The following is a 25632-nucleotide window of genomic DNA, read 5'->3' on the forward strand; positions in this document are numbered from 1 at the left end:
ATTCCTTCACTGTTACTAACGCCTTCTGAATTAGATGTTGAAAATTTCCATTAGCACCTGTGCAGGACTCACAAACTGCATGTGCAGCAAAGAGCTGTAGGACTAAACTGAAGTCCCAAGGGCATAGCCCAGAACCAGTTCAGTGGAAGCCACTCCTTCCCACGCAGAGGAACCAGGTGCCACGGTAATGCCACCTCCCATCTAATACTCACACGTTTTAAAATCTCCTCTCTTGTAAGCACAGGTTTTCTTGTTTTCTTGTTATTACCGAAACAAAGAATCCTGGTTCAAAGGATAACTTACACATCACCGAGCAGCAGCAAGAACCACCACCACCAGCAGCAAACAACAGTATTTTAGTGCAATTTATTTGCCCAAATGCGCAAATCCCAGCCACTTAAAACTAAGGAGTCAAACCTTCCTAAAGTTATGAGACTTAAAAGGAAAATATACCTTCCAGTTACTAGTCTTGTGGGGACACTTGAAACATTTCTCAGTGCTCTGCTGTGCTAGAAAGTGTGGTTTGTTTGGACTGACAGTCAAAGTTCAGTGCCAGTACTTCATGGATTGTAGCTGAGGAAAAAAGTAATAACAGTGGTGGGACCCAGCAAAAAAATGATTATAACAGTTGGCAAGATCATTATGAACACTTATTCCTCCTAATAGCCCTATTTCGGTTGCTTTTCTGATAATTCTGCTTGATTTTGGCTTCTCGGTGGGAAATCACATCACCTATGGTCTTGCCTGCACTAGTTTTCAGGCTGTTTCCCTTCCATAGCTCTACCACGTACACACTCACATCACCTTGTTTATATAGGAACAAAAAGTGTCTATGTGTTCCGCTGCCTTTCCAAAATTTCATGTATCACCAAAACAGACGTGCAGCAAGCTGGTCAGACTTGTCCTGGAGCTGTGCTCATTGTATGCATTATAAAACTGATCGTAATACACAGAGTTCTACCAATTCTACTTGCATTTAGATGCCTGCTACAGGCAGGGGTTCACACCAGCCACCTCCTATGTTGTGACGTTACCAATCAAGCACCATTTTCAGGCTGCTTTCAGAAAGACTAGAAGCAAAATCACTAAAAGCCATGATCCTGAAAATTAATATGAGAATGCAGCAGTGGTTCTGCAAATGCCTTTCTGGGAGGAGATGCTTGAAGCAGGGAAATGGAAACTTCGCTACCACATTGCTATCAGTGTTGTAACTCCCTGCGTTTGCAAAAAATCCAGATTATCCTTTCTTTCAATCTTGACCAAGTTGGTGCAAAATGATAGTCAAGAACATGCTCAGAACAGGTAACACAGGAAAAGGTAAGCATCCCTGGAGAAACCTGTCCTGAGCAAGAGAGAGCTCATCCCAAGGGCTGGGGTACTTTCTAATTAGGCAGAGAGTGAAATCTCAGTAAAAGGTCTGCATTTGCCTTGGAAGTGCTACATCCACAGGTTTTAAAAGCAGAAGCAAGATAGAGACAAAAAGAGTACAACTTCACTCAAGCTATAAAGACAAGCTTGTGCACTAACGTTACAGAAATTGATATTAAGGCAAGGCATAGCTCAAGGAACTTATTTTTTCCCAACTGAGTTGCAAATAATAACCCATTGCAGATGTAAAAACTGTAGTAGGAGAACAGTAGCAGCCATACCCCGGCGGTGGGCACACTGACCAGCCTCCAGGCTCACACACACACCCCACTGTCCTGTGCACCCAGAGACCCAGGTTTTTAACCAAAAGGACCCAGCTAGGTTGGGCACCTACAAAACGCAACAAGCATTTCCAGTGCTGACATCCTACTTCTGACTGTGACTCTAAAGGGTTACTTTCCTGAGCCACTAGGTTCTTATCCCTCCTTGTGCAGGCACCTGGATCACAGCCTCCCGGGTTGTCCTGCCCCATGCACTTCATAAGGCCAGCTGCCTGCCTGGACCTCTCCAGCCAGGAGCTCCTCTCGCTCCCAGCCCGCTCCTGGGGCTGAGCCCTGAGTTAGTCTCCATTTTCAGCTGCTTCCCAGCCACAAAAGCGTGCAAACTCCCTCAACCCTTTCCTCTGCTCTTTCACTTCCCTGGCGTCTTCCTATTTTCACCCTCTTCCTTTCTTAACCTGAAACCCACCCTCAGTCCTTGCAGCTTTGGCCCCCTCTTCCGTTAGCAAAAACAAACTCCCTGGTCATGTTCTTCTCAGAGGTCTGCCAAGTGTTCATACTTCTTCCCCCCTCCCTCCCTCCCCTTTGTTTCTCCTCCCCTTTCTTTACCCCCTCCTTTTTGGAGGGTGATGGCAGAGCAGGTGCAAAGAGAACAAAGGGACAGCGCAAGTTGTCCCTGTGATACTGTAATACAGTGCGTGATGTTTGTCAGTGTCCCCTGCAGATACCCAGCCCTGCAGAGGCAAGGGGGAGAGAACAGGGAGCATGTGTACCTCTTGTGAAAATACACAGTTCTTAATAACATGCATCAACCCTGGAAGATGTTCTTGGAGACCGTTTCTGCCCTGAAGCACTTCCACATTTCTGCCAAAGCTCCCGACTGGGGAGTGCTCCTTTAGATGTGCTGTTGCTGCTTCCAGATGTCACAGTGTTCCCCGCTAAGACATGCCTGGGCATTTCACCCTCAGGAAGACTAGATATCTAGTATCTCCAGCTGTGGTCATGTAGGATTATAGGTCAGGATCAGGGATTCAACAGACGTGAAACTGTAAGTGCAGTGGTGCGTTTAACTGCATGCCAGAATTCAAGTGGCTGGGGGACATCCAGGGAGAACAATCCCAGAGTTGTGGAGGGTGCAGAGGCAGGCTGGTCCCCATGAACCAAACAGGTTGTGATAGCACCAAAAAGCCAGCTTTGTATGAGGCCATATTTATTCCTGGATAATGGAACAGAGTCATCTTGCTCCTTAAATAGATTACAATGTAATAAAACAGAAATAAAGTTGGATATGTAGATAAAGTTCTCTATGCTAAAAAAAAGTAGATTATCCCCGGGAAAAAAAGACAATTAAGAGACATCTTTTATATGAAGACAAAGCTTTTATGCCTGCCTACAGACATGTAACTTGCAGTATTTCACACACTGCCCTTGTATTTTGGTCCAAAATACCTAAGGAGTCTGCTGGCTGTCCACAATAATTAGCAGCATCTTCCTCCAGCCCATACCAGGGAGCACTGAGGCAGCTGTAACAGGGGCTGCATCAAATAATCATCTCTTCTGGCACTGCTCCAGCATGGTGAACTTCCAGTGAAGTAAAAGCAGTCATTTTTTTTTCTCATGCAAATGAAAACCAGCCCGAGGTCACCTAATGAAGGACTGTGTGAAACACCAGATGTGTAGTGGAGAGCAGCACTTGGGCCAAAGGCTTTAAAACTTCCTTAAGTGGCCAAAAAAAGCCCTAGTGATCGTGAGCTACTGGATCTCCAGATGGCCACTGACCTTTGTATTTGTTTGTTTTAAAGATGTGTCACTATTTTATTTTTCTCATAAGTCAAACAATTGAATGATTTCTAAATTCTCTTCCCGCTGACCTCTTACTTTCTTCCTGTTTTATTCTAGAAATACTCATTCAAGACTCAAATATTAAAGAGTGGGTATGGCCCAAATGTTGCAATTCTTCATTCCACAGATTGCTATCACTATTACAACTGCTATTCCCTCTGGATACAGAGAAACCCATGCAAAAGGACACCATAAAATACACATTTGGATAGCATACGCAAGGAATATAAAATAGAGACTTTGAAGTATTGCTACAAGAATGCTCCGTAACTATTAGGAGGAAAGGGCATTATTTTTACAAGGGGAGTGTTGCAAGTGACACCTTCTGCTCTCAGCAATGCCTCAAATGTTCATTCTGTGGATACAGGTAAATATTAGGTGCTATGACTGCATTGCCCTAAGGAATCATTCTCTTGGACTAACTTCACTGCTCCAGACACACCAGTATCACTCGGTGATTCTGCTTTTGAACTAAGATGGCTAGACCTGCTTTGATCAAATGTGCTGGGAGACTAGGAGGTGGAGAGCTTAACAGGAGAGAATTCTAGGGAATGGAGGAAATCACGCAGCCAGCTTTGTCAGACAGCTAAAATAGATGCTGCAATTTTAGAAGCGACTGTGGCTTTATTGCTCACAAGTTGATGAGTGGGCTCCCTCCAGCAGCTGCCTCAAGAAGAGCTGGAATTCTGCTGGCTAAACCACAGTCCAGCAAGCCCAGGGGCTATGGGCTCCTTGCACAACCAAAATGATGCGGGTGTGTTTAGGATATGTAACACCCCTAGCAGACCACAGTTGTTTTATATTGACATAGTTATGTACATACAGTTTATATCATTATAAATAATGTACTGGTTAAAAGTCCACAGCCTACCAGACATGGTTATCCCCGTACCAAATTAGAGTGGATACTATGCTTAAATCCACACAAATTCTTCATTAAGGTTCTGAGTCACACCACAGATTCTGCTCTATTATCACCACAGCTTAAATTAGGAAAGGGCCATGGGAGCTGAAGAACAGTTTACAAAGCTATGCACTGGGCTCTGTGCATCCCAAGCTTCAGATTAGCATCCTGAGGACCTGGCCCATCCCTGCGCCAGCTGAAGAAAGCTTCTCTGAGGTCTCCTTCTACCATCTCAGGACCAAACTGGTCCAGAGAACACCTTCCTTACCACAGAGCAATAAAAAAACAAACTCTCAAACCAGCACACTTCCCTTCAGGTTGTAATTAATTTAAATAGTCTCACAGGTTTGTATGAGCACTCAAAATTACACCAAAATAATATATACTCTTACTGGGCTAAACACGTTAAAGAATAATGTGTTTATTAGCACATACATACCAGCAAACACCCCCGCTGTCCTGTGAGACACCGTCAGACCTTTAAAGTGTCACAGCACTTGAGGGCGCTGCTGTAATAAATTTAACTCACCCAAAACCCCTCTATTTAAAAGTTTTATTTTGAATTCCAGTCTTCTGTTACAATATCAGTGCCCCACACTGACGCTTACTTACGCTATTGCTGTTACACAGTGACCTTATTTTGGTAAGCAACGAGCAGAAGCTAGTCCTAACATCAAACATTCAAGGTTAGCACCTAGTTATCCTTTCAAATATTTGCACAAAGTGATAAAGTGGAAAGAGGACAAGAAAACAGATTAATTCAGAGATTTATTTTTTCAGTATAATTTAGCTGCTGTGGGTGAAACTGGAAGGTGTGAGAAAGCTTATTTTTCATGGAAAAAGAAAATAATAAAAAACAGGGATGAAGATGCAAACACCAATTTCTCTTAATAGAGATATACAAACTGCTGTAGTTCTTTATGACCAGGCTTAATTATAGTTTTGCTCCATTTTCCCTGGCCTTTAACAGCGTCCTTTCTGCACAGGCTTCTTGGCCCTCACAAATAAACCCACATCCCTCTGCACCTTCCACCTTCTGCATCCTCTGCTGAATCCTTTCCACCTTCCTTGCAGGAGCCAGGTCTTGCAGGATGCAGATGTGCAGTGTGGGATGCTCAGTGCCAGATCTAAGACCCACCTGTGTCAATGACAGTTTTCTTCATATTCTACCTCAAGTACACCTCTGCCTCCAGTGCTGGGCCATGGACACCTGCATTCTCCATGGGTTATGGTAATGTTTCAGCTTTATCTGAATTTATGTAATGAGTCCCCTGATTTTTTCCTAACATGCTCTATGCTCTAACATGGAACAGGCTAGAGGAAAAACAGTCTTTTATCGGAAGTTACAACGTGCCAGCCTGAAAAATCTCTGCATTCAGAAGTTCTGCCAGTGCAACACTACATTTGAAAACATCCCTTTCTTATCACAAGACTAATGTATTTTTGTTCTTTCTCAATTCTGAGCAGTATGCTCAATATTTGTCATTGTAGCAGTTTATTAATTACATGATTGTCTTAAAATATATACATATTGGGGTAGAGAAAACTGAAGATTTTACTTTTGAACTTCCAATCAATACTTACTGCTTAACAGAGAAAGAGTCAACTGAACAGTGAAGACTGAAAGAACTTTCACAACTTCATGTTCCTGCAGCGCTGTATTTCCCCATCATTTTTTAAAGTTGTTTGTGTCCTCAAAACACAAAACAACTATTTAAAAATGTCCTTGCCAGTGTTTCAGAAAATACCTGACCTTAAGTTTGAGAAAGCAGAAATATTATAAAGCAAGTGTGTTTGGAACACATCCTGAAGTATACAGACTGTTTTGCCAAAGGTTAGAGACAACTATAGCATCAGTCCTAGAAAATACATTAACGTTAAGGACTACTGCTTATATGCCAATAATCATCAGCAAGTATAAAAATGCAAGGACAGAGTAATAAATGGAAAGCAATCAAAGATGCTCCAAACTCCACATTTGTCCAAAGAAGAAAAGAAAATAAAGAACAGAGCACAAAGTAACTCAGTATTTCATGTACAAACGAATGAATCCTTTCTTCTATAGTGTCCTGTGATTAGCTGAGTAAGAGTTAAGCTTTAAAAATAAGTAATAACAAACTGTGCATTTCCAATTTTAACAGTTCCTCTAGTTCTGACATGATACTGATCTCTGTTTATAGCTGAAAACCAGAACATCACATTTGACCCTTCAGTTTTGGCTTGCTGAAGCCCTCGAAAAGCCTCAATGGGACTCAAGACTGTGGGCAGAGTGACACCTGAGCTGCTCCTGGGATCAGCTACCTACCAGAGATCTCCATTTGGTGGGGTTGGAAATCTTTCAATCTTGCATCTTTTCCTGCTGAACCAGCACAGCTGGAATCTTCTGTTAACAGCCAACATATTAATTTGCTGAACTTCAGACATAGCATTTTACCAAGTCATATGAAAACCTCATACATTTGAGCTCAGCACTCAAACCTTCTAGGAACAATTCCAGTGAGAGATGCTTTGTGTTTCCCACTCCACATATAGTTCACTGGAAAAACTCCCCTGGTAGGTTTAGTTGGTTATTTTCCATTGAAAAGTTATTTTAAAATATGTCCAGAACTAACTTTTTAAACATTTATTAATTAGGAACCTTCTGTTTCATCCTATGCATCTGCTTTTTGGAGGAAAACTATTAAAAGAAAAACATGAGAGAGATCTGCATAGCACTGTCATTGATCAGTCTGCCTGGCCCACAGATACACACAGGGGACAGCTGGGGAAATACAAAAATCCACTCAATTTTTGCACTGGGACCTCTTCCCACTTCGAATACTATTATAAACTCTGTCAGACCACATCTTGGAAGCAGAGACAAGGCCAGGTACCATCAACAGTGAGAAGTTCTGTCCTGTTTGACACAGGGGATGCAGTCATTAGAGCCACAACCCACTGAAGTCAACGGACAATTTCCTAATCAAATGACAGAAGGAGAAAATGCATCGGAGATTTTAAAGGCCCAAGAACATTACTCCCACTTGAGAAATGGAAAAATCCAACTTAGAAATAGGGCCAGTGACCATCTGGCTCTCCCTTACTAATTAAAACGTAACTTTTGGCTGTTCTTTGAGTTAACCCAAAGAAAAACCCTCTTCCCCCAACACTATCCTCTGTGATAACCTCCTGTGTGTGAGGGTCCCTCCCAGACCTCACTGTGCTGAGACACATTGTTTTTTCATCAGCATCTAGGTCAGATCATAGAATCACAGAATAGTTAGGGTTGGAAAGGACCTTAAGATCATCCAGTTCCAACCCCCCTGCAATGGGCAGGGACACCTCACACTAAACCATGTCACCCAAGGCTTCGTCCAACCTGGCCTTGAAAACCGCCAGGGATGGAGCATTCACAACGTCACCGTGCAACCCATTCCAGTGCCTCACCACCCTGACAGTAAAGAATTTCTTCCTTATATCCAATCTAAACTTCCCCTGTTTAAGTTTTAACCCATCACCCCTTGTCCTATCACTACAGGCCCTAATGAAGAGTCCCTCCCCAGCATCCTCACAGGCCCCTTTCAGATACTATTAGGTCTCCATGCAGCCTTCTCCAGGCTGAAAAGCCCCAACTTTCTCAGCCTATCTTCATACGGGAGATGCTCCAGTCCCCTGGGTTATGTAACATAATCTCTTTCTGAAGGGAATTTTGTCAAGAGCTGGAAAACTGCTTCCCAAGCAACATGCAGTGAGATGCAGGTGGAGGATAAAGCTACAAAGTAAACAGAAATGTCATCTAATAATGCAACATGGACAGGCACTCTCCTTGCGACCTCTTCACAGGAGAGCTCAACTCAACCAAACTGCCCCACAGGTGTAAGGAATTCATGCTCTCACAGCTCTGTTCCCATAGGGAACTGGCAGGGAGCCCTTCCACCCCACAGACACAGCTTTAGCACTTCTGCTACACAAAAATCCCACTTTCTCTCCTGAAACACAATAGCTCCAACAGCATCTCACAGACATCCAGCATGAAAAGATGAGCCGTTTCCATGCTCCAACACAAAACATGCTCAACTCCGAGTGCACAAACACAAAGAGCTATTCTTGCTCAGAACCAGGTCTTGCCCAGTGTCTTTTGCTGTCATTTCTCTCAAGCTGGAGCACACTACCCAGTACCAGGCTATTCACAGAAATGTAGCAGGTGAATCAGAAACTGGGCGATAGCTGCCTGTGCTTGAAAGCACAGATGTTGCGATGCTGCAGGGCAAGGCTTCAACGTGGTTCAGGGCCTTTTACTTGATGAAACTGTAAGAGATTTGGATGGTCCCTCTGGGTTTGGCATTCAAAAAATGCTGCCTAGCAGAGGGGAATACCTGAGTGTACTGATGGCTCAGGACATCTGTGTCAGGATGGACAGGGAGCTACACGAACAAGGAACTGAACCAAACGCTCCATCTCAAAAGCCGTAGACATACCCCACAATCTTAAAAGACTTAGAAACACCACAGATTTAACAGTTAGCTGTCGACCATGCCAATGATATTAGGTGAATAGCCATTAAAAAAAAATAAATCTTAGAATTTCTGTTATAAATTAAATCCAACTATTTAGAAACTAGTATTTTGAAAACTAAGTAAGAGCTTTCTAGCTGCCAAAATAAAGTTCCACCATCATGTGGATTACCAAATAGCAATTCAATGTAACAAAAATAACTCATTTGTATAAAGTTGTTATAATTATAGAATCATAGAATCATAGAATAGTTAGGGTTGGAAAGGATCTTAAGATGATCAAGTTCCAACCCCCCTGCCATGGGCAGGGACACCTCGGTCTAAACCATATCACCCAAGGCTCTGTCCAACCTGGCCTTGAATACTGCCAGGGATGGAGCATTCACAACCTCCTTGGGCAACCTATTCCAGTGCCTCACCACCCTAACAGGAAAGAATTAATAGAGCTTGTTTATTATTTCTCATAAAGATTTTTTAATCCCCAGGCTTCAAATAAAAACTCCAACAAAACAAGCCAACGAAACCAAACCACAGAGTAGCTACATCTAGGTACTGTACTGACTGCCAGTGCCACAAGACCAATTCTCACTTCTCCTGCCATCACCAACATTTGCGGCTTTTCCAGTATACCAGTCTGATATCATTATTCTAACCAGTCAGGCAAAACCATCCTTACTGGGAACTGTATCCTTACCCTGTGCAGGGTTCCCATACCCTCCACGTTCTTTAATGGGCAGCTTTCTTTGGTGTTAAGCATGGTGAAAAAAGCCCACCGGCCGTGTGCCTGTCAGGTTACTGAATGCCTACCATTCTGAACAAACCTGAACAGGTGTCCTCCAACATTTTCCAGGTTCCTAATTCCCCAGACAGTTACCAAGTTAGGGCTGTTGCAAATCATGAGAAAAGTTAGGGTTTAGGATTATATGGAACTATACAGCTTGTCTTTGTCAAAGGTGTTTAGGTGTTATGGTTTTAGAAACAAAACCAAACAAAACCCCACAGTGTTTCTTCTTCTCCACTTTTGTGTTTGGCTCTGTCTCATATTCCATCTACCAACTTCCCTGTTTTTGCAGGGGGTCAAAGCCTGGTGCCTTGATCACTTCCTCAACTGTTCTCAGAAACTGCGTTCTTGAGGCTTCTTGATTTTGTGTGGGGTTTTTTTGTCCATAAGGCTTTAAATTTGTAAGGAGGTACCTGTGGATCCTAAAGGTAGTATAGATCCTGGTGGATTTTTTCATGGTTTACTGCATTTTCCACATTTGTCTGTGACAAAGGAATACTGAAGCAAATGCCCCTGAGAGTCCACTCACGTCTTGCTGAAGCAGCCACCACAAAGGAGTTCACTTGCCCATCCACAGCATGGCATGTATAAAAGAGCATGGTTTGTATAAAACCATCCACAGCATGGTTTGTATAAAAGAGTCCTCTTCACTCCCCCAAGGAGGTTTCAAGTGAATAAATGACTCTGCTGGACTTCAAAGCCAACTGCCCAAATTAAAACTGCATTCTCAAATTATTATTTTAAAACTACAAAAAACTAAACCTGAGTCTGTGGTGAAGCCTTCCGTGTGTAGCATCACCGTGGCAGAGAACCGGGCTTTCCACGCTTGATGCAAAGAAACACTCAAGTTGTTTCCAGATGCATTCGCCATAGCTTAACCCTTACATTAATAAGTAAGCTCTGTTCGGTGAGAAAAATATACCAGAGAATATTCATATTTTCCATCTGATCCTGAAGAAATGCAAGCACAGCGCGCTGGCAAACTTGTTTTGGCTGTGCGAGTAAGTTTTTCTGGAAGCCCAGCAGAAACTGGGCTTGAAATCTCTCAGTGGAATTACATTTTTGTTCAAGCAGTACCACACAGTTTGGAAGCCACAGAAAATATCTATTAAGACAGTTGCTAATTTAGAGAAAAAATGACCCCATCTGGAACAGCGTCTGCAGCACTGTTCATTGCACCACAAGAAAAATATTATTGTACTGCAGCATGTGAAGCTTTGTAGCAAAGATGACGCTAGGTCAAAAGAATCTAACTTACAAAGAAAGGCTGAGGTTAAGGTCTTGCTTTTACTCGAAAAGATTAAGTCCAAAAGGAAGTTTAACATGAAGAAAAGGGTAGAGCTGAACTGACAGCTAACAAACTTCTTTCCCTATCAACAGTAAAGGCTTTCAGCACCAGGAGAATGTCTTCCAATAACTGAGGTAAGTAAGTTAAGATACCTTAGGAAGCATTATTTTGAACATAAAGAAATATAAGCATAGCAAGAGCATTATCAGAGCAGATCGCTGAAGTAAAGCTTAAATAAATGGAGAAACTCTAAAGAGAGCCTAGGGAAAAATACACCCCTGAGTTAGAAACTTCAGTGCTTTAAACAACAGAGAGGATAAGGCAGGTATATATGAACAACAGCTCAAAGTCAGGGTGAGTAAGGGCATACCAAAACTACCTGATGGGAAGCATAACAAAGGGGTTTGCATTAAGCATTTGCCTGCACAGCAGTGTCAAGCCTTGGTCGGCCTTGGGCACATGTGGCAGAAAACATAGTTACCAAGAAAACGTCATGGAAGCAAGAGAGGTACCCATGAATCTAGCAATCTCCGTGATTAGGGAACAACTGAGTGAGATGCAGAGGAACTGAATTGTAGTTTAAGGCATCAGAAAGGAAATCAGGCACTTCTCCCCTTTAGCCGAGTTGGGTAAGACAATGATAGAAAGGACAACAAAATACCCAGCAGTGTCAAGAAATTCACTACGTGCCAGTTTTACACTGATGACAGAAGGAGGGAAAGGAGAGGCTCTGAACAAAGCCGCTGTGAAATGAAGCAGGAGTCCAGAGAAGAAGCAGTTGTAGAAAAAGTGGTTCTGATGAGGCATTTGTTGAAATAAAAGTGAGACAAGTTTTCAGAAAGCATCTGGTCAGTGGTAAGGGTTCAGAAATGCTAAAGTATTTTCCTGAAAGCAGATCTGACACACTGCAGCTGTGGAAAGCGCGCTAAGGAATGGAGCAGTGGGCAAGCCAAGGGGACAAGAAGTAGACAATACAGAGACCAACTAGTTATGGACAACATCTACTGAGGTCAGCAGTGGTTCAGGGAGATCACTCTTCTTACAGGGCTACAAGCTGCAGACCCCAGATAACTCAAGCCCCATGTTTCTAATGGCACACTGAGCACACGATAGAGCAGCAAGCTGGTGATCACTCCAGCTGACACCAGAAGAACCCTAGGGAAGTGGGAGCTCTCAGGGGTGGTGAGACCAAACACAGCTTCCCTCTTATCCCCTCTTCAGTACAATACTCTGCCCACTTCAATAACCCAGCCTATAACCCGTGAATGAGGACATGGAGTTCAGCATCTGTGGCTTATGGATAGAGATGCTCAATCTGATGATTTTAAAGGTTCTAATAAGGACCAACTAAATAGCTTGCCACAAAGACTTGGTAAAAACTGACAGAAACTCTTCTGGAATGGAATGGTGTCAAATTTTATAATGTTGCACACAGAAAAATCTCAATTATAGTTTTGTACTGAAGTAGGCATAAGGCTAAAGTCCTCCATTTAGCTACAGCTACCTCAAATCTCCTGCATTCCTCCACAGCCAAAACAACACATGACAGTATGCTGTCACATATACACATCTATTGGTCAGGCATCAGCTAAGAAACAAATGTGCATCACTAATGATACTCCTCTGCCTCCAAAACCCAGGCCATTCACACCCAAACCCATGAGCAAATTTCTCCTCAACTGCAGCATTCATTAGCCATAATCTATCAAAAAGTCATCTTCTGCAAATGAATACTGCCCACCCTCAAGCAATAGTAACCAAGTAGTGTAGTGCCATGGTGTAACAGAGATGTAATAGGGTGCCCAAATAGATGACCACAGCCCCTCGTGCCATCTCTCTGGCTCTCAGCTAGCGCCGTCTGCTGTCACTGCACTGATTGTTATTTCCCAAATTCTTAATTCCAATTTCACACAAAATTACTCCATCAGTATTCCTAAGAAAGAGGTGATCTGTACTGGGTGAGATCAACTGGAACTGGAGATACTAAGCACTTGAATACCATGCCAAGCCTGTTGTTGAGTTATCCAGATTTCAGCCAAATTAAACAGTACGCAGTTTTACAGGACTACAACATCTGTTTTCACAAGGTGTCCAGATCATTAGCAGCTAATTCTACATCTCCGCCACATTCCCTGCCATATGCTGGGGGATAATCCCAGCAAGTAACAGGGATTTTCATCTCAAATCCTAACAAATCTGCTCTGCAAGCCTTCATGGGTTTTCTGTAACACTTACTGGATAATGCCTCTCAGCCGCTCCTCTCTGCTCTCTCCATGCCTTGCATCTATTACCTCACAGCACCCCAGTGCTCCTGCAACCTGCCTGCAACAACTAACAATTTCTTCACGTCATCCTAGAAAAAAATGCCCTCCCCTGCCAAGGGTAAATATAAAATACACCTCATGGATAAACTCATGCTCAGAGTGTCCCCTCCCCAGCTAGTGCTGCCACTGGCAAGAGGTCTAAGGCAGGAGAGCCACATGCACTGCACAGAACTCCAGAAGCTTTTGTTCATTAGTTAGAGCAGTCTTCTGCTCTCATCCAAGCTCCTAGCTAGGGCTACATGTCTATGCCTGTAGCAAGCAGCATATATAGAGCAAAGGGAAGCTAGCTGGCTTTATAAGCAACCTCATTAACTGAACATCAGAGATGTTTGGGGCACTTTGCTCGGCAAAACCAGGGTGCCTACATCAAAAGCTGCGATGGCACTTCTGTGGCCATAACAAACGTGTATATATACAAACAGAATTTGATCTTTGGCATTAAGCAACAATAACAACAAAAGTGGAGGTGACTGCAGTACTGACAGAAGACAAGAGATGGACTGCTCTGGAGCCTGGACTGACTCCCTTCTCCAGGACATAAGCAGAGACATCTGAAGCTATCAGCAAGAGCTGCTGGTGTTTCCACCCCACAACAGCAGTAAACTTGAAACAATCTTGAACGAAGCATGGCAGACCAACCTCGGGGGGAGAACAGTGAGGATTTAGTGGTTCAGTCTCCTGCCAGCCCTCAAAGAAGTAAGCAGCATGATCAGAAGTTCAACAATCCCATAGCTTCCATGTAAGCCATGAATGGTGCTGCTGTTGGCGAGGACAGACATTTGGATGGGATATTTTTATCACCTCTTCATTCCCATCCCTGTCAATCCAAAACAAACCTCAACTAGTTAGGGGTGGGAAAGATGGTTCACAATGAGAAAAGGATTCCCTGGCTCGTACCACCACTGGATACGTGGATACGTGCCACTGCGGTGGCACAGCTGCATCAATCCTGGCTTCCCGGCTTCCAGTAACCTTTCCAGACTAAAATAGCAGACCTACTGCTTGATTTTTAGCAGCTGAAGAGCAGCAGTAAACCACATAAGTATTATGTAAGATGATCTTTTTCTAAGTATATGTTTATTGTGCACAGAGGAAGTGGATTTAATTACAAACAACTGGAAGTTTTTAAGAGTCTGGATTGCCCCCCTACTCCCTTTCTAAAAACTTAGGCTTGGCAGCAGCTTTTGGGTTTCACTGCAAGTCTTCTAAGTATTTCCTTGGAAAGACTTTACACTTGGTCCCAGGCAAGAAGTCAAAATCAACATTTAAAAAGCATGCCCTGCATAATTTCCAGGATTCAGCAGCATTAAGGTATACTTATGGAGGCCAGGAGGAGAACTGCTTTCTGTGCTTTTTGACTTTGTGCATAAAGCTGGTCTTCAGACAAAGAAGTTTATGTTCCAAATAATATTTTTAAGTGCATGCGGTCAAGTACATAACTTATCAGGCCCTTCCTCATCCCCCTCCCAAAATGAGCCTGAATGGTAAAAAATATCTTTGTAGTATTTAGTCTTTCCTTAGACCACTACTAGAAGCAACAGATTATCAAGCCTTCTAATATCGAATAATTTGATAGCAGAGAAAAGTTTGCAATAACACTTCCTTAAACTCCTTTGTACTAAACATGGGAGTAAAGCTCCAGTATGGGCCTGATACTCAGGCTCAGTTGGGTGGTTCTGCACTGAAGTGGATTATGCCAGATTTCATACTGTGTCCCAGTGCCTTGCTAGGGGATGGACTGCTGTCCCCTGACCGATGGGATGGCAGCACACAGGTGACTCACTGTTCCCATGGCTGACACTGCCCTTGCTCGTGTGAATAATCCCATTGAAACTGCTGGGACTGCTGTGGAGCCTGCAAGACTGAAACTGCTGGTTTGATCCAAAGGCCAGGAATTAAATTTCACCCGTTTCATCTATCTGCTAATCAAACAGGCCTCTGCAAATTGCTTCTGACTTTCCAATAGCAGCACACATGGCACTCTTAGATACAAGGATACATGCATGTTTAAGGACTATCCACTCAAACTTCATGCTGATTTTTGTTTTGGGCAAAAACACACCAGAAGGAGTGTTTTCCTTGTGAATATTTCAAGTGCTTTTTTTTAAAAATACACATTTTTCTGAAATACCTGCAAATCCAGCCCTGCCTCACTGCCTAAAACCACAAAACGCTACAGACAAGATTAAATTGCACAGAAGCTGAGAGAAGTGAAACCACAGGCAGCGTTAAGGCATAAAGCTTAGCAGAGAAAATATCTTTCAGCTTTTACAGTCTAAAAGGTATTTGTGTTTTTAATAAGAAGAGAAAAAGCAGGTCTACCAAATTGTGGAGATAAGGCAGGGAAACCATCAATAGAGTACTTCACACAGCATTTTTCTTCCAAGCAGACAGTTTTAATTGGCATTTATAAAAATCAAAGTCTGAATGCAGATTTCCAGCTCACAATAGCATGCCCTTCTCCTCAGTGTCTCAGTTCCCTCCCCTTGTGAAGTCCCAGTCCCACAAAACCTCCAGGCAATGCAACTGCACAATTTTTGGTGTCCCAGTCAAACCATCATAAGCAAAATTAAACCCAGAAAGGAGTAAAGCGGTCACCTTCCTTTGATGCCTTAAACTGCTCTCATACAGTGTAAGACAATACGAGAAGCTCACAGAGTAACACTAAGCGTGTCTTCCTTGGAGATTGCAACTGTGCTCCCTGAACGGTACTGAACTGAGCAGATGTAACACAAGCATCAGTTAGGGCACTCACTCATACACTGATATTAACACTACATCTCTACAGCTACTCTACATTTAACTGACAGGGATAAGCCTAGTTGTTGCACTGCCTCACGATTCACTTCATCATGCAAAAGAAGAACGAGGTGAAGATGGAGTCCCTTCAGTCTCAACAGCGATGAAGAAGACAACATAATCCCTGGGATACTCTGCTATTTTTGCCTTGACAAAAAGAGAAAGGACACTTAAAGTAACAGTAAAAACATAGTTCTGAGATTGCAAAGATGAGAAAATAGAGCTGGGCTCTCCATAAGCATATGCGAACCAGTCCTAAATGAAAAGCTTTACAACTTTCTTACAAACCATAAAGCTGGAGCCTGAAAAATCCCTTCCACCAGCCTCTGGTTCCTGTGAGTGCTGGTACACAACACATCTTCAGCAGCAGCAAGATCGTGGTCTGAACTGTTCTGGTGTATCAGGGAAATCTACAATCTCTGCAACATGACAGGAAGAATTCATAGTTCAGGTTCATGTTTCTGGATGCCCCAACTACCCCCTAACCTACGCTGATTGGCCCAAGGGAGTAGCACATGCCTCACAAGCTCCTCTGCAACACAACCTGCTCTTCAGCAGTCAGTATCAGCAGTCAGTTTCAGGATGAGATTATCACCAAATTCCAAAATCAAATGAATGCTTCCATGTTTGAAACTGTGCTTTAAAATGGAAGCCTCTTCCATGAAAATCCACATAAAACCACTTTTCCATTCCCACTCGCAGAGAAGTCAACCTTACACATAAATCACTGTCACTTCACAGGGGAAGCTGCAGGGGACACTTTCAGGAGCAGCTCCCACAGCTCCTTCCCACCAGCACTGTGATAAATCCCATGCCACCCCTGTGCAGGGCATGCAAGAGATGGGTGAGGGGTTGGTGAGGGGCCCTCCCTTCATTTGTTTTTCCACTGAACCTGATATACTTCCTTGAGGTCAAAGTCATGAAGTTGCAGAAGCTTTGCTATGCACAAACCAACCTGTGTGAAGCTGTGCTGGGATAGAACCACATGGATTTGGTTTCTGAAAATAGCGCTGAATACATCAACAGCTTAGTGCCAAGCTCAGCCTTGTGGGACATGCCAGGGGATGGGAGGCTCCAGGGTTTTAGTTGGTGTGTTGTCTATTGCTATATGTAAATCCCTACTTATAAGAAGATTTAATTGCGCTTAGGATGGAGAAAAAGAGAAGGAATAGTCCTTCAGCAGGAGGGCCCTTCCCCCCCAACTCTTCCTCCAGTTTTGAATCAGAATTTAACTGGGTTTTCACAGGAACTTCAGCATTCCACTCCTCTTTCAACACACTGCAGCAGAGACAGGAGAAGTGACTAAACAGAGCAATACTGTAGTTTGTAAAACTGCATCTTATTCCTTTTCATGAACTCACTGGTCCTCCTCAGCATTCACGTCCTTTGCCTGGCAAAATAAACAGCAACTTTCTGACATCTGTTTAACACCCTCTGCCTCCCCACATTCCTCAATGCAGAGAAGATTCATCAGCTCTTTTTTCTTTTTAGTGACATATAAATCTTATAGAATGCTGCTCAGACACAGAGACTGTGGATTTCCTTTGCAGGGGGAACATGTTAGAGGAAGTAAAGAAAACTTCATCCGAGCTATTTATAAAGCACGGATAGCTTGTTCCTCACATGCTTTTTTGACCAGGGAACAATAAGAATAAGTCATGGAGTTCAACTTCTTGTCTTGAGACACATGCTTCAGGTCTGAATATCTAAAGTATTAGAGATTTATATGGCTGGTAACTGTGATTTATGACAAGTATGTGAGTTGTCCTCACTTCAGGGAATTGCCAGGCTTTTTTCTTGTTGTTTTCAAATTAGAGCAATTAGAAGGAAATTCAATGAAATCATGCATATTTGTGAGTAAGTACACTCCCAAATTTAAGGGAGCCAGGGAAGAACTGAATGTAATTAGAACTAACTGCACTCTTCAGTGTTTTTCCTCAATGAACATGAACACACCTTACGGACATGTGTGAATATCCATAGCACACAGAAGGGTCATAAATAAACTATCAACATGTCTGTTGGGATGACTACTCATCCCTTTTTCTCTGATATTACAAGCTTTAATCAAGCTAGGATTGCTGGCTAACACGCTTTCCAGCATTTTGCTATATGCCTGTGCCTAAGTGGAGCTCTAGAAGCCAAGGTATTGTCTGCATGAGGCTGTTCAAAGGCAGGCAGCACTGGAAAGGCACCAGGATTTTGCGCAAAGGCGGCTCACATTCCCATGTAAGAAGCTCACGAAGACACAGAGTAATGGGGCATTTGCTCATGCAAATACCATGAAGCCCACCCTTTAGATTCAAATGCTGTAGCCAGGATATCTCTCTCCTTCTGCAAGGCCCTACCCTGCTAAACAATGTTGAAGGAGTGAGTAGTTTTTTACAAGGAACGCTCAAAGGTCCCAAGCCCTTTCCTTGCAAAAGACAAAAATATTCAGTGTTTTCTAGAAAAGTCTCTTGAGGTTACAGGAGATGCCAAAGAAGAACATAAGAAATCATCAGCTACTACAAATGCTTGTAGCAGTAACACTTGGCATCAGTTTCAGCAGTGTCACTGGCAGACTAACAGGCTAAGGTGCACATGAGCCCCTCTAGTTTTGCATGGAACTGTTTGCAGGATAATGGCACACCTGACCCTGATGGCACAGTGTATACGTGGAGTCAAGGCAGGGTGATGTTCTACAATTTCAGGAGAGAGATTTCTCATCCCTCCTTCCCCAGGAAGCCATATGAAGAGCAAAGGTTAATGGGGAGGGGCTGGGAACCAGCAAAAAAAAACACAACACCCAACAAACAAAAACCAGAGAATGCCAAGTAGCTTGCCTGTCTTGTAAAATGGAAGCAGGAGAAAAACTACCTTTCTAAGTGACCTAAAGCATAGATGTGCCAATGCTGAAGACACTACATTGCTCTGTTTCAGTAAATGTTGACCAAATCCCACCAGAGGTCCTGAGCCAGCATTGCTAGCATATTGGGTAAAGCTTTGTTACAGTTTGCAAAGCTTTCCAGGTATTTTTGTTCAGGGTGAACACACTCCAGACCCAGAAGATCTCTGTTTACCAGCACTCTATGCCATAAAGTGCGTTTTGTATACAGTAGTGGGAACTGAGTAGGACTCATCTTTCAGAAGCTCTTCATTATAAAGGAAGACCCATAATTAGCTACCACCTCCTAGTGTCTACAGCAGGATCATCAAGTCTGCACTGGAAAGTACTGTGCAGATGGGAAACACAGCGATTCCCATGTCCAAGTGTTCTTGTAGTATCTGGTAATTACTGGGAACCCTATTGGAAAATATTGTAATTCCTTCACCACTAATGACAGTCCATTTGGAGAACAACGGTGTACTGCTGCCCTGCGAGCTGATATCACAGTGTAAGGGGGCAGGTTGTAACAGGGCTGCTTCACTGAACAAGATACTCGCATCACGAGCATCCCCTAGGACAGAATCAGAAGGTTTTGGTTTTAACTATTCCTGCTCTTCTTAAAAGGGAAATTAAATACCAACTTGGTATGAGATGTTTAGTGTCAAATATCTTGTTCTCAAGAATTAGGAAGCACCAAGCTAAAGGTTCCCTCTACATTTTTACTCTGTTCTGTACATCTTTTATACAATCTTCTAATAATGATCATATACTTTTTTGCAGTGTGTATGCCCCCTCTTCTAGCTCACAATACATGGGGCACAAGAAACAAGAAACAGTTTTAAGTGAATTAAACTATTGTCAACTGGGAGTTTCACCAAGTGCTTGAATACATGCCTATCATAATAACTGGGTTTATTCCACTCCTCACCTGCCTGATCCCCAAGAACGTCAGGATAACACCACACTGTAAGCAAGCAAGACAGGGAATCACAACAAGAGACAGGGTATCTTGTGGGATTTGCAATTAAATGCTGCCATAAAGAATCAGACCAGCTTCATAATTCTCAGTTTACAGAGCTGCCATCACCAACTGTGCAGCAGCAGTATCCATAGCGGGCACCCATCTGTGCTTCTCACTCCCTCGGATGCACTTCTGAGCATCCAAAACTTACAGTGCAAAAGCGCTGAGTGTTCACAAGTATGACTTCCATGCTCTGAACACATGAAGTGTTACTAGGAAAAAATTAAAAAAGGTTGAGCACTACAGAAAAAATTCAGCATTAGGCAAAGACCGGGCATTTAAAATCAGTGGTAGCTTCCAGCAATTTTAGCTTTAGTCTTTGGTGGCATTTCTCTTTCTGGCATCCACTAAAGAAGGAGAATGATACTACCTCATTTCACTGCAGTGCCGTGCACTGACATTTATGAACCATTCAGTCCCTGCAGTGACCAGTAGTACAGAAAAGCCCATGAGGAGTTCAACAGTTCTTTATTCTGTACAGGGTATGGATGGTGTGTCGTAAATAGGGCACAGGGTGACACATTGTATGAGGAGGATAAGAATATTGAATAGCTGCTCATTCACTGCACAACATCCGTCTTGTGCCTTGAATGAAGTGCCAGCCCTGTGGAAAAAAAATACAATGTAAACCATACAAGACAGTCTTTAATTATATGGTATGGAAGGGCTTACCATGCAGCATACACACAGAGAGGGTGATAGTGGTTAGCCATCACGCTGATATTTCCTAGTGTTTTAAAGTATGGTTTTCTTCCTGCATAATATATTCCTTCTATAAAAACTTTGAACTTGCATGCCATATATTCATATTTGTACCAATATAAAGATTTCTGTTAGAAACATTTTTATTTAAGCATTGATGTAGTAAGATTCAGAACGGTCATCATTTAATTGTAGTTTAATAAAAATACCTAAGATAAGTGCATCTATCTATATCGGTATATCGATAGACATTTCCTTTTCAATAAACTACAAGTACTTGTTACATGGGTGAGCCTGAGAGAATGAAAAAACCTAAGTACACAAAGATTGGCAAAGCACTGCAAGAAGACCAGCCTGAGTTCACTCTCTTACAGCAAACCAAATCACAGAAGAGGAGGAAACCAACACACATTCACCAGGAGAGCTGAGCAACAGTTTTGGACAGAGTGGGGTTTTGGTGGAAAATACTAACTTATGAAAAGCACTAAAACCCTCAGGTGGGGCTACAATTCTTGTTTGCATATGTTTGTTGTAAGATAAAAAATACATTTATGTTGAATTATACTTTAAAGTTAAAAAAAAAAGAAGACGCACATTACTATCACCAGTGAGGATGCACATGCATGGAATAGTTTTATGCCAAACTTTAAAATAATTTCTCCCATAAGCTTTCAGTTTTAGAGCTAGGATTGTCATCAAACAAAAACCAACCCCCATGCACAGAAAAATCACCCTCCAATACTCAGTAACCCTGTAATACTCCAATACCCAAGTAACCCTGAACTTGCACCACATTGCCAACATTAACGACTGTAATCTTGAAGTTATGACTTGTACAGTACACAAAACAAAATCCAATGAGATTACACCCGATGGTGCATTTGCCTTGAACAAAAACAAAGCAAAAAACTACTGTATGTACCATGTCAGATAACTGCTTCAAAACCAGAGATGTAATGTCTTTGTGCTACTGAAATCAAGAGACGTTTCAGGAATCAGGAACTTATGTATCTGTGGTAATGAAAAATACCTAAAATCATGTTACAGGACATATGGATATCCACTGAGTGACTACACCCATGCACTGCATGTCCCTGACAAAGTTCTTTCAATAAAAGGAACTGCAACACAGGAACGCAAGTATCTGTTGTGCTAAAGAGCACTAATCTGAGTAATACTCAGAGTAACAGGCTAGAGCATACAGCTGTAAGGTGTGTTACACACACACACTACAACATCAAAACAGAAAACTGTGACTCTGTGCTTTCCCTGTGTTCTGTACAGCCGAGAATGCAACAGGGAGAAACACACGAGGGTTGCAGCCCGTGGAAGTACATTAGCTAATGCAGCCATATGTTAAAAACAGTTTAGTGCTGGGGACAGATCAGACCTGAAACATCAGTACATTTTAAATTTAAATACTGTTACACTCAAAGAGTGAGCAGCCACCCATGGTCTCCTTTGCTGTCTACAACAGCAGTATGCTCCTGCAGGAGCATATCAGCCTAAGAAGTTGGAAGCACAAGTAAGAAACCACAAGTAACTATTGCAGTTTTGCCATTGAGCCTTCAACCCCAAGTGAGGAGACATCTCTGGCTCTGCAACTATTCAGTCTTTTCTTCCTCACTCTAACTCCATTCCTTGGAAGAAGACTCAGTTGCAGCTTCAAATCCCAGCTGGATGCTCCTGCCCTCCTCATGCAATATAACCCTCCCGCGCTATCTGTGTGTGCAATCCATGAGGATCCCAGCAAAGGCTCAGCACAGAGACACTCAGCTGTGGTAGCAATACCTGCAGATTTACATAAAATATAATCAAATATATCCCAAACTTCTTATTTCAGTTTAGAAACTGAAAATTCACCAAGTAACAGTGAGAGTGGGATGCAGGAGAGAAGCAGTGGGGGAAGGAAGCTAACTGGAAAACTGACAGTCCCTGTGCAAAGGGGCAGGGAAATGGGTCTCTTTAGGCATCCCAAGATTTACAAGAGGGCCAAAAAGTGACTTCCTGCTATTCAAGTTGAGGCTGAAATATAATAAACCACTGCCAGCATAACACTGACTCACATCCATCAGATTTATAAATCAGTACTTTGACAAAGAATGCTCTGTTGGCTTCACCATACAGAATTTTAAACTGGTCAGATATGTGGTCTAACCCACTCGATGTTTAATGGCATTTCTGCAGTAAACAGTCCTGTGGCACAACATGTTAGAAGCAATATTATAAAACAGGCAACTGAAACATCACAAATACAGCCACCTATCAGATATTCTTTGGGACTTAAAGGCTTACAGATTAACATCAAAATTGGCCCTACTTTTTTTTTTCTTAACCTACAAATTAAAATCAATTCTCACATCTCCTTCTTCAAGCACTTGTTCACTACAGAGCAAACTTGAAGTACATTTAAAAAAAAGACAAAATCTCAAAATACTTTAAAAAACCCCAACCAAACAAACAACAATCCCAACAAACAAAAATTTACCCAAATGGTAAAGTACCTGCAGCATAACCACGTTAGAGGTGTGATTTCTTACCCACAGTCCCAGCACAGAAGCTTTAGTCTTTACACAAGTGATGCTCAACCCTCTCCTCAGAAGTACACCTTTGTGAGCAGACTTACATCCGCACAGCTACAACCACATCAAAAGAAGCTGTGTTTCTAGAATAAAAACTTTTACCACCAACTCTCCAAAACCAGTGCTGTTTTCTAAAGCTCCTCGAAGTTCTGCTCCTCTATTACAGCCTACAAACACATCCAGGGGCTAAATCTCACCATTTATCACAGGTGGTACCACGCACACCTCAGGGGTAGGACGCTGAGACCAATTTGAATCAATGCTCTGAAGTTGTTTGAAAATATTCTCTATTATTCCAATAAGTGCAGAGTTCAGCAATCCACTCGTGCAGGGCAATCTCTGCTCCACCTGCATTGTACCAGAGGGAGCAGAAATGTTTTCAAAGCGCTCGGACTTACCTGAAGGCCAAGGCATGACTTTCTATGACCGTTTGCACGGGGGTCACACACCACACGAGCTCGGACATCTCACAAGCGGGTAAAGAGGCCTTTCTGGAGGCACCTTCCATGCAGGAGCATCTCCTACCCGGGAGTGCTCACAGCTCAGGGCAGATGCACAGCCAGCAGTACATGAGAGCGCAGGGCAGTGATGGATTAAACAAGCCTCAGCCTTAGAGGCCGAAACTTCCCCAGTGGGTATCTAGGGAGACGGGGAAGGGAACTACAAATTAACGCTCACAGGAAAATTTGGGCTTTCTCTTTACACAGCAACTGCAGCAGCTCAGTGAGCTCTCCTCCTGCGGTCCTAGTGAGTGGCTTTATCCCAAGCAGCAGCCGAGGTACAGCGGCCAGCACCTTTGCGGGGGCAAGCACCTTCAGCGGGGTGGGGAGCGCTGGTGCGGGCACTCCTCCCGCAGGCCGGCTGCAGCCCTGCCGCTGCCACATGCACGGCCGAGCCCCGGGGTCCCGCCGTGCCACCCCGCCCTGCCCGAGGACCCCCGCCGCAGCCCGGGCGCGCTGAGGCGCTGCCGCCCACGTGAGCGCGGCCCCAGCCCCGCCCCGGCCTCACCGCGGCCACCGCCCACCCCACGAGCGCGGCGCCGCCGGGCATCGGTGCTGACAGTGGCTTCCGGGCGGCCCCGCACCTGCCCCGCCGGGCCGGGCCGAGCCCAGCCGAACCCGGCCGAGCCGCGCCGAACCGGGCAGCCCCACTCCCGCCCTCGCTCACCCAGCAGCAGCAGCCGGTGTGTCTGCTTGTACTCCCGCTTCTCCGCCTTCAGCGTCTTGTCGATGCTCTTGCTCCGCTTCTTGTCCGCCCTCTCCTTGGCCAGCAGGTCCTGCCGCAGCCGGTGCCGCACCTGCGGGTCTCCGTGATCCGCCGCGGAAGGGGGGATGTCCGCCTCGCCGCGGCTGCCGTAGGGCGCGGAGGGGTGCGCGGCGGCGAGGCGGGAGCGCAGGCTGTAGCACAGCCCCATGGTGCCGGAGCTGCCCGCCTTACCGCGCCGCAGGCATGCTCTCTGCCGGGCCGGGCAGGGCGAGGCGGCGGCGCCCGGCGGCCTCTTCAAGTGGCCCCGCTCTGCCGGGCTGCGGTGTCCCGTCCCGCCCCTCCCCTCGGCCGGTCCCCGCGCCGCGGCCGGCGGCCACACGTGACGCGGGCATGTTTACCGTATTCTCTGGAAAGCGGCCCCCGCCGCAGCCTACCGGCGGAGGGACGGGGTACGGCGGCTGCAGCCCTCTGTCCCCGCCGGCTGACGGTGTCGCTGCCCCGCTGAGCCCGGGGAGGTGTTGGTCAGCGCTACCCGTTTCCAGCGCCCCAAAGCTCGTCCCTATTGCTGGGTTGGTATGTCACCCCGTTCCCGGTGAGGCTGTCACCCCATGTCAGAAGTTGGGGTGACATCCAGCCCCAGCGTGTCGTGGGGATGCTGTGGTGGGTAGGAAGAGCCCTGGTCCACGGGGGAAGCTCATGACCAGCTTGAACACAGCTGAGCTCCTCCACCACAACATCTCAGCCCACTGAAAATAAGGATGTGACACCAAGACATGAGCCATTTTCACACCCCAGTTTTTCTTCACTTCCTGCCACACATGTATTTGTCAGTGACTTATTATTTTCTACAGACACCATCATCCAGTGGAGAAGTTAATGGTGGTGCTTGCTCTCCTGCTCTTCTCCTCTCTTCTGGAGGCACCACATCGGCTTTTTTGCAATAAAGTTCAAAGTCACCTCCTCAGTTGCTATCGATGTACCTGACTTGGGGCTGTGGTCATATCCCCCCCTCTGGCAGCACACTCCACAGTACTGCCAACTTTGTCATACTGTAGGTTATACTTAATCTCCGGCCAGCTCTGAACATTCACTCAGAATATGACTAATGCTCTCTGGGGCATGGCCACACATCCTGCACTCTGGAGTTCGAGCTTTCCAACCAGCTATCCGCACTG

General features: G+C 44.3%; 1 protein-coding gene across 1 annotated transcript in view; it reads right to left on the reverse strand.

Annotated features, from left to right (window-relative positions):
• Positions 1-24808, reverse strand: part of GNAS (GNAS complex locus) — a 151771-nt gene extending 126963 nt beyond the window's left edge. Inside the window, exon 1 of the mRNA XM_061375514.1 lies at positions 24419-24808. Within this exon, the coding sequence (XP_061231498.1) occupies positions 24419-24665 (247 nt within the window). The 5' untranslated portion in view covers positions 24666-24808. The remainder of the gene's footprint in view (positions 1-24418) is intronic.
• Positions 24809-25632: the final 824 nt, after the last annotated feature.

This window comes from Neopsephotus bourkii, unplaced genomic scaffold (assembly GCF_033783945.1).
Source record: "Neopsephotus bourkii isolate Nb327-2 ecotype Australia unplaced genomic scaffold, CSIRO-AGI_Nbou_v1 NB_1663, whole genome shotgun sequence".
NCBI lineage: Eukaryota > Metazoa > Chordata > Aves > Psittaciformes > Psittacidae > Neopsephotus > Neopsephotus bourkii.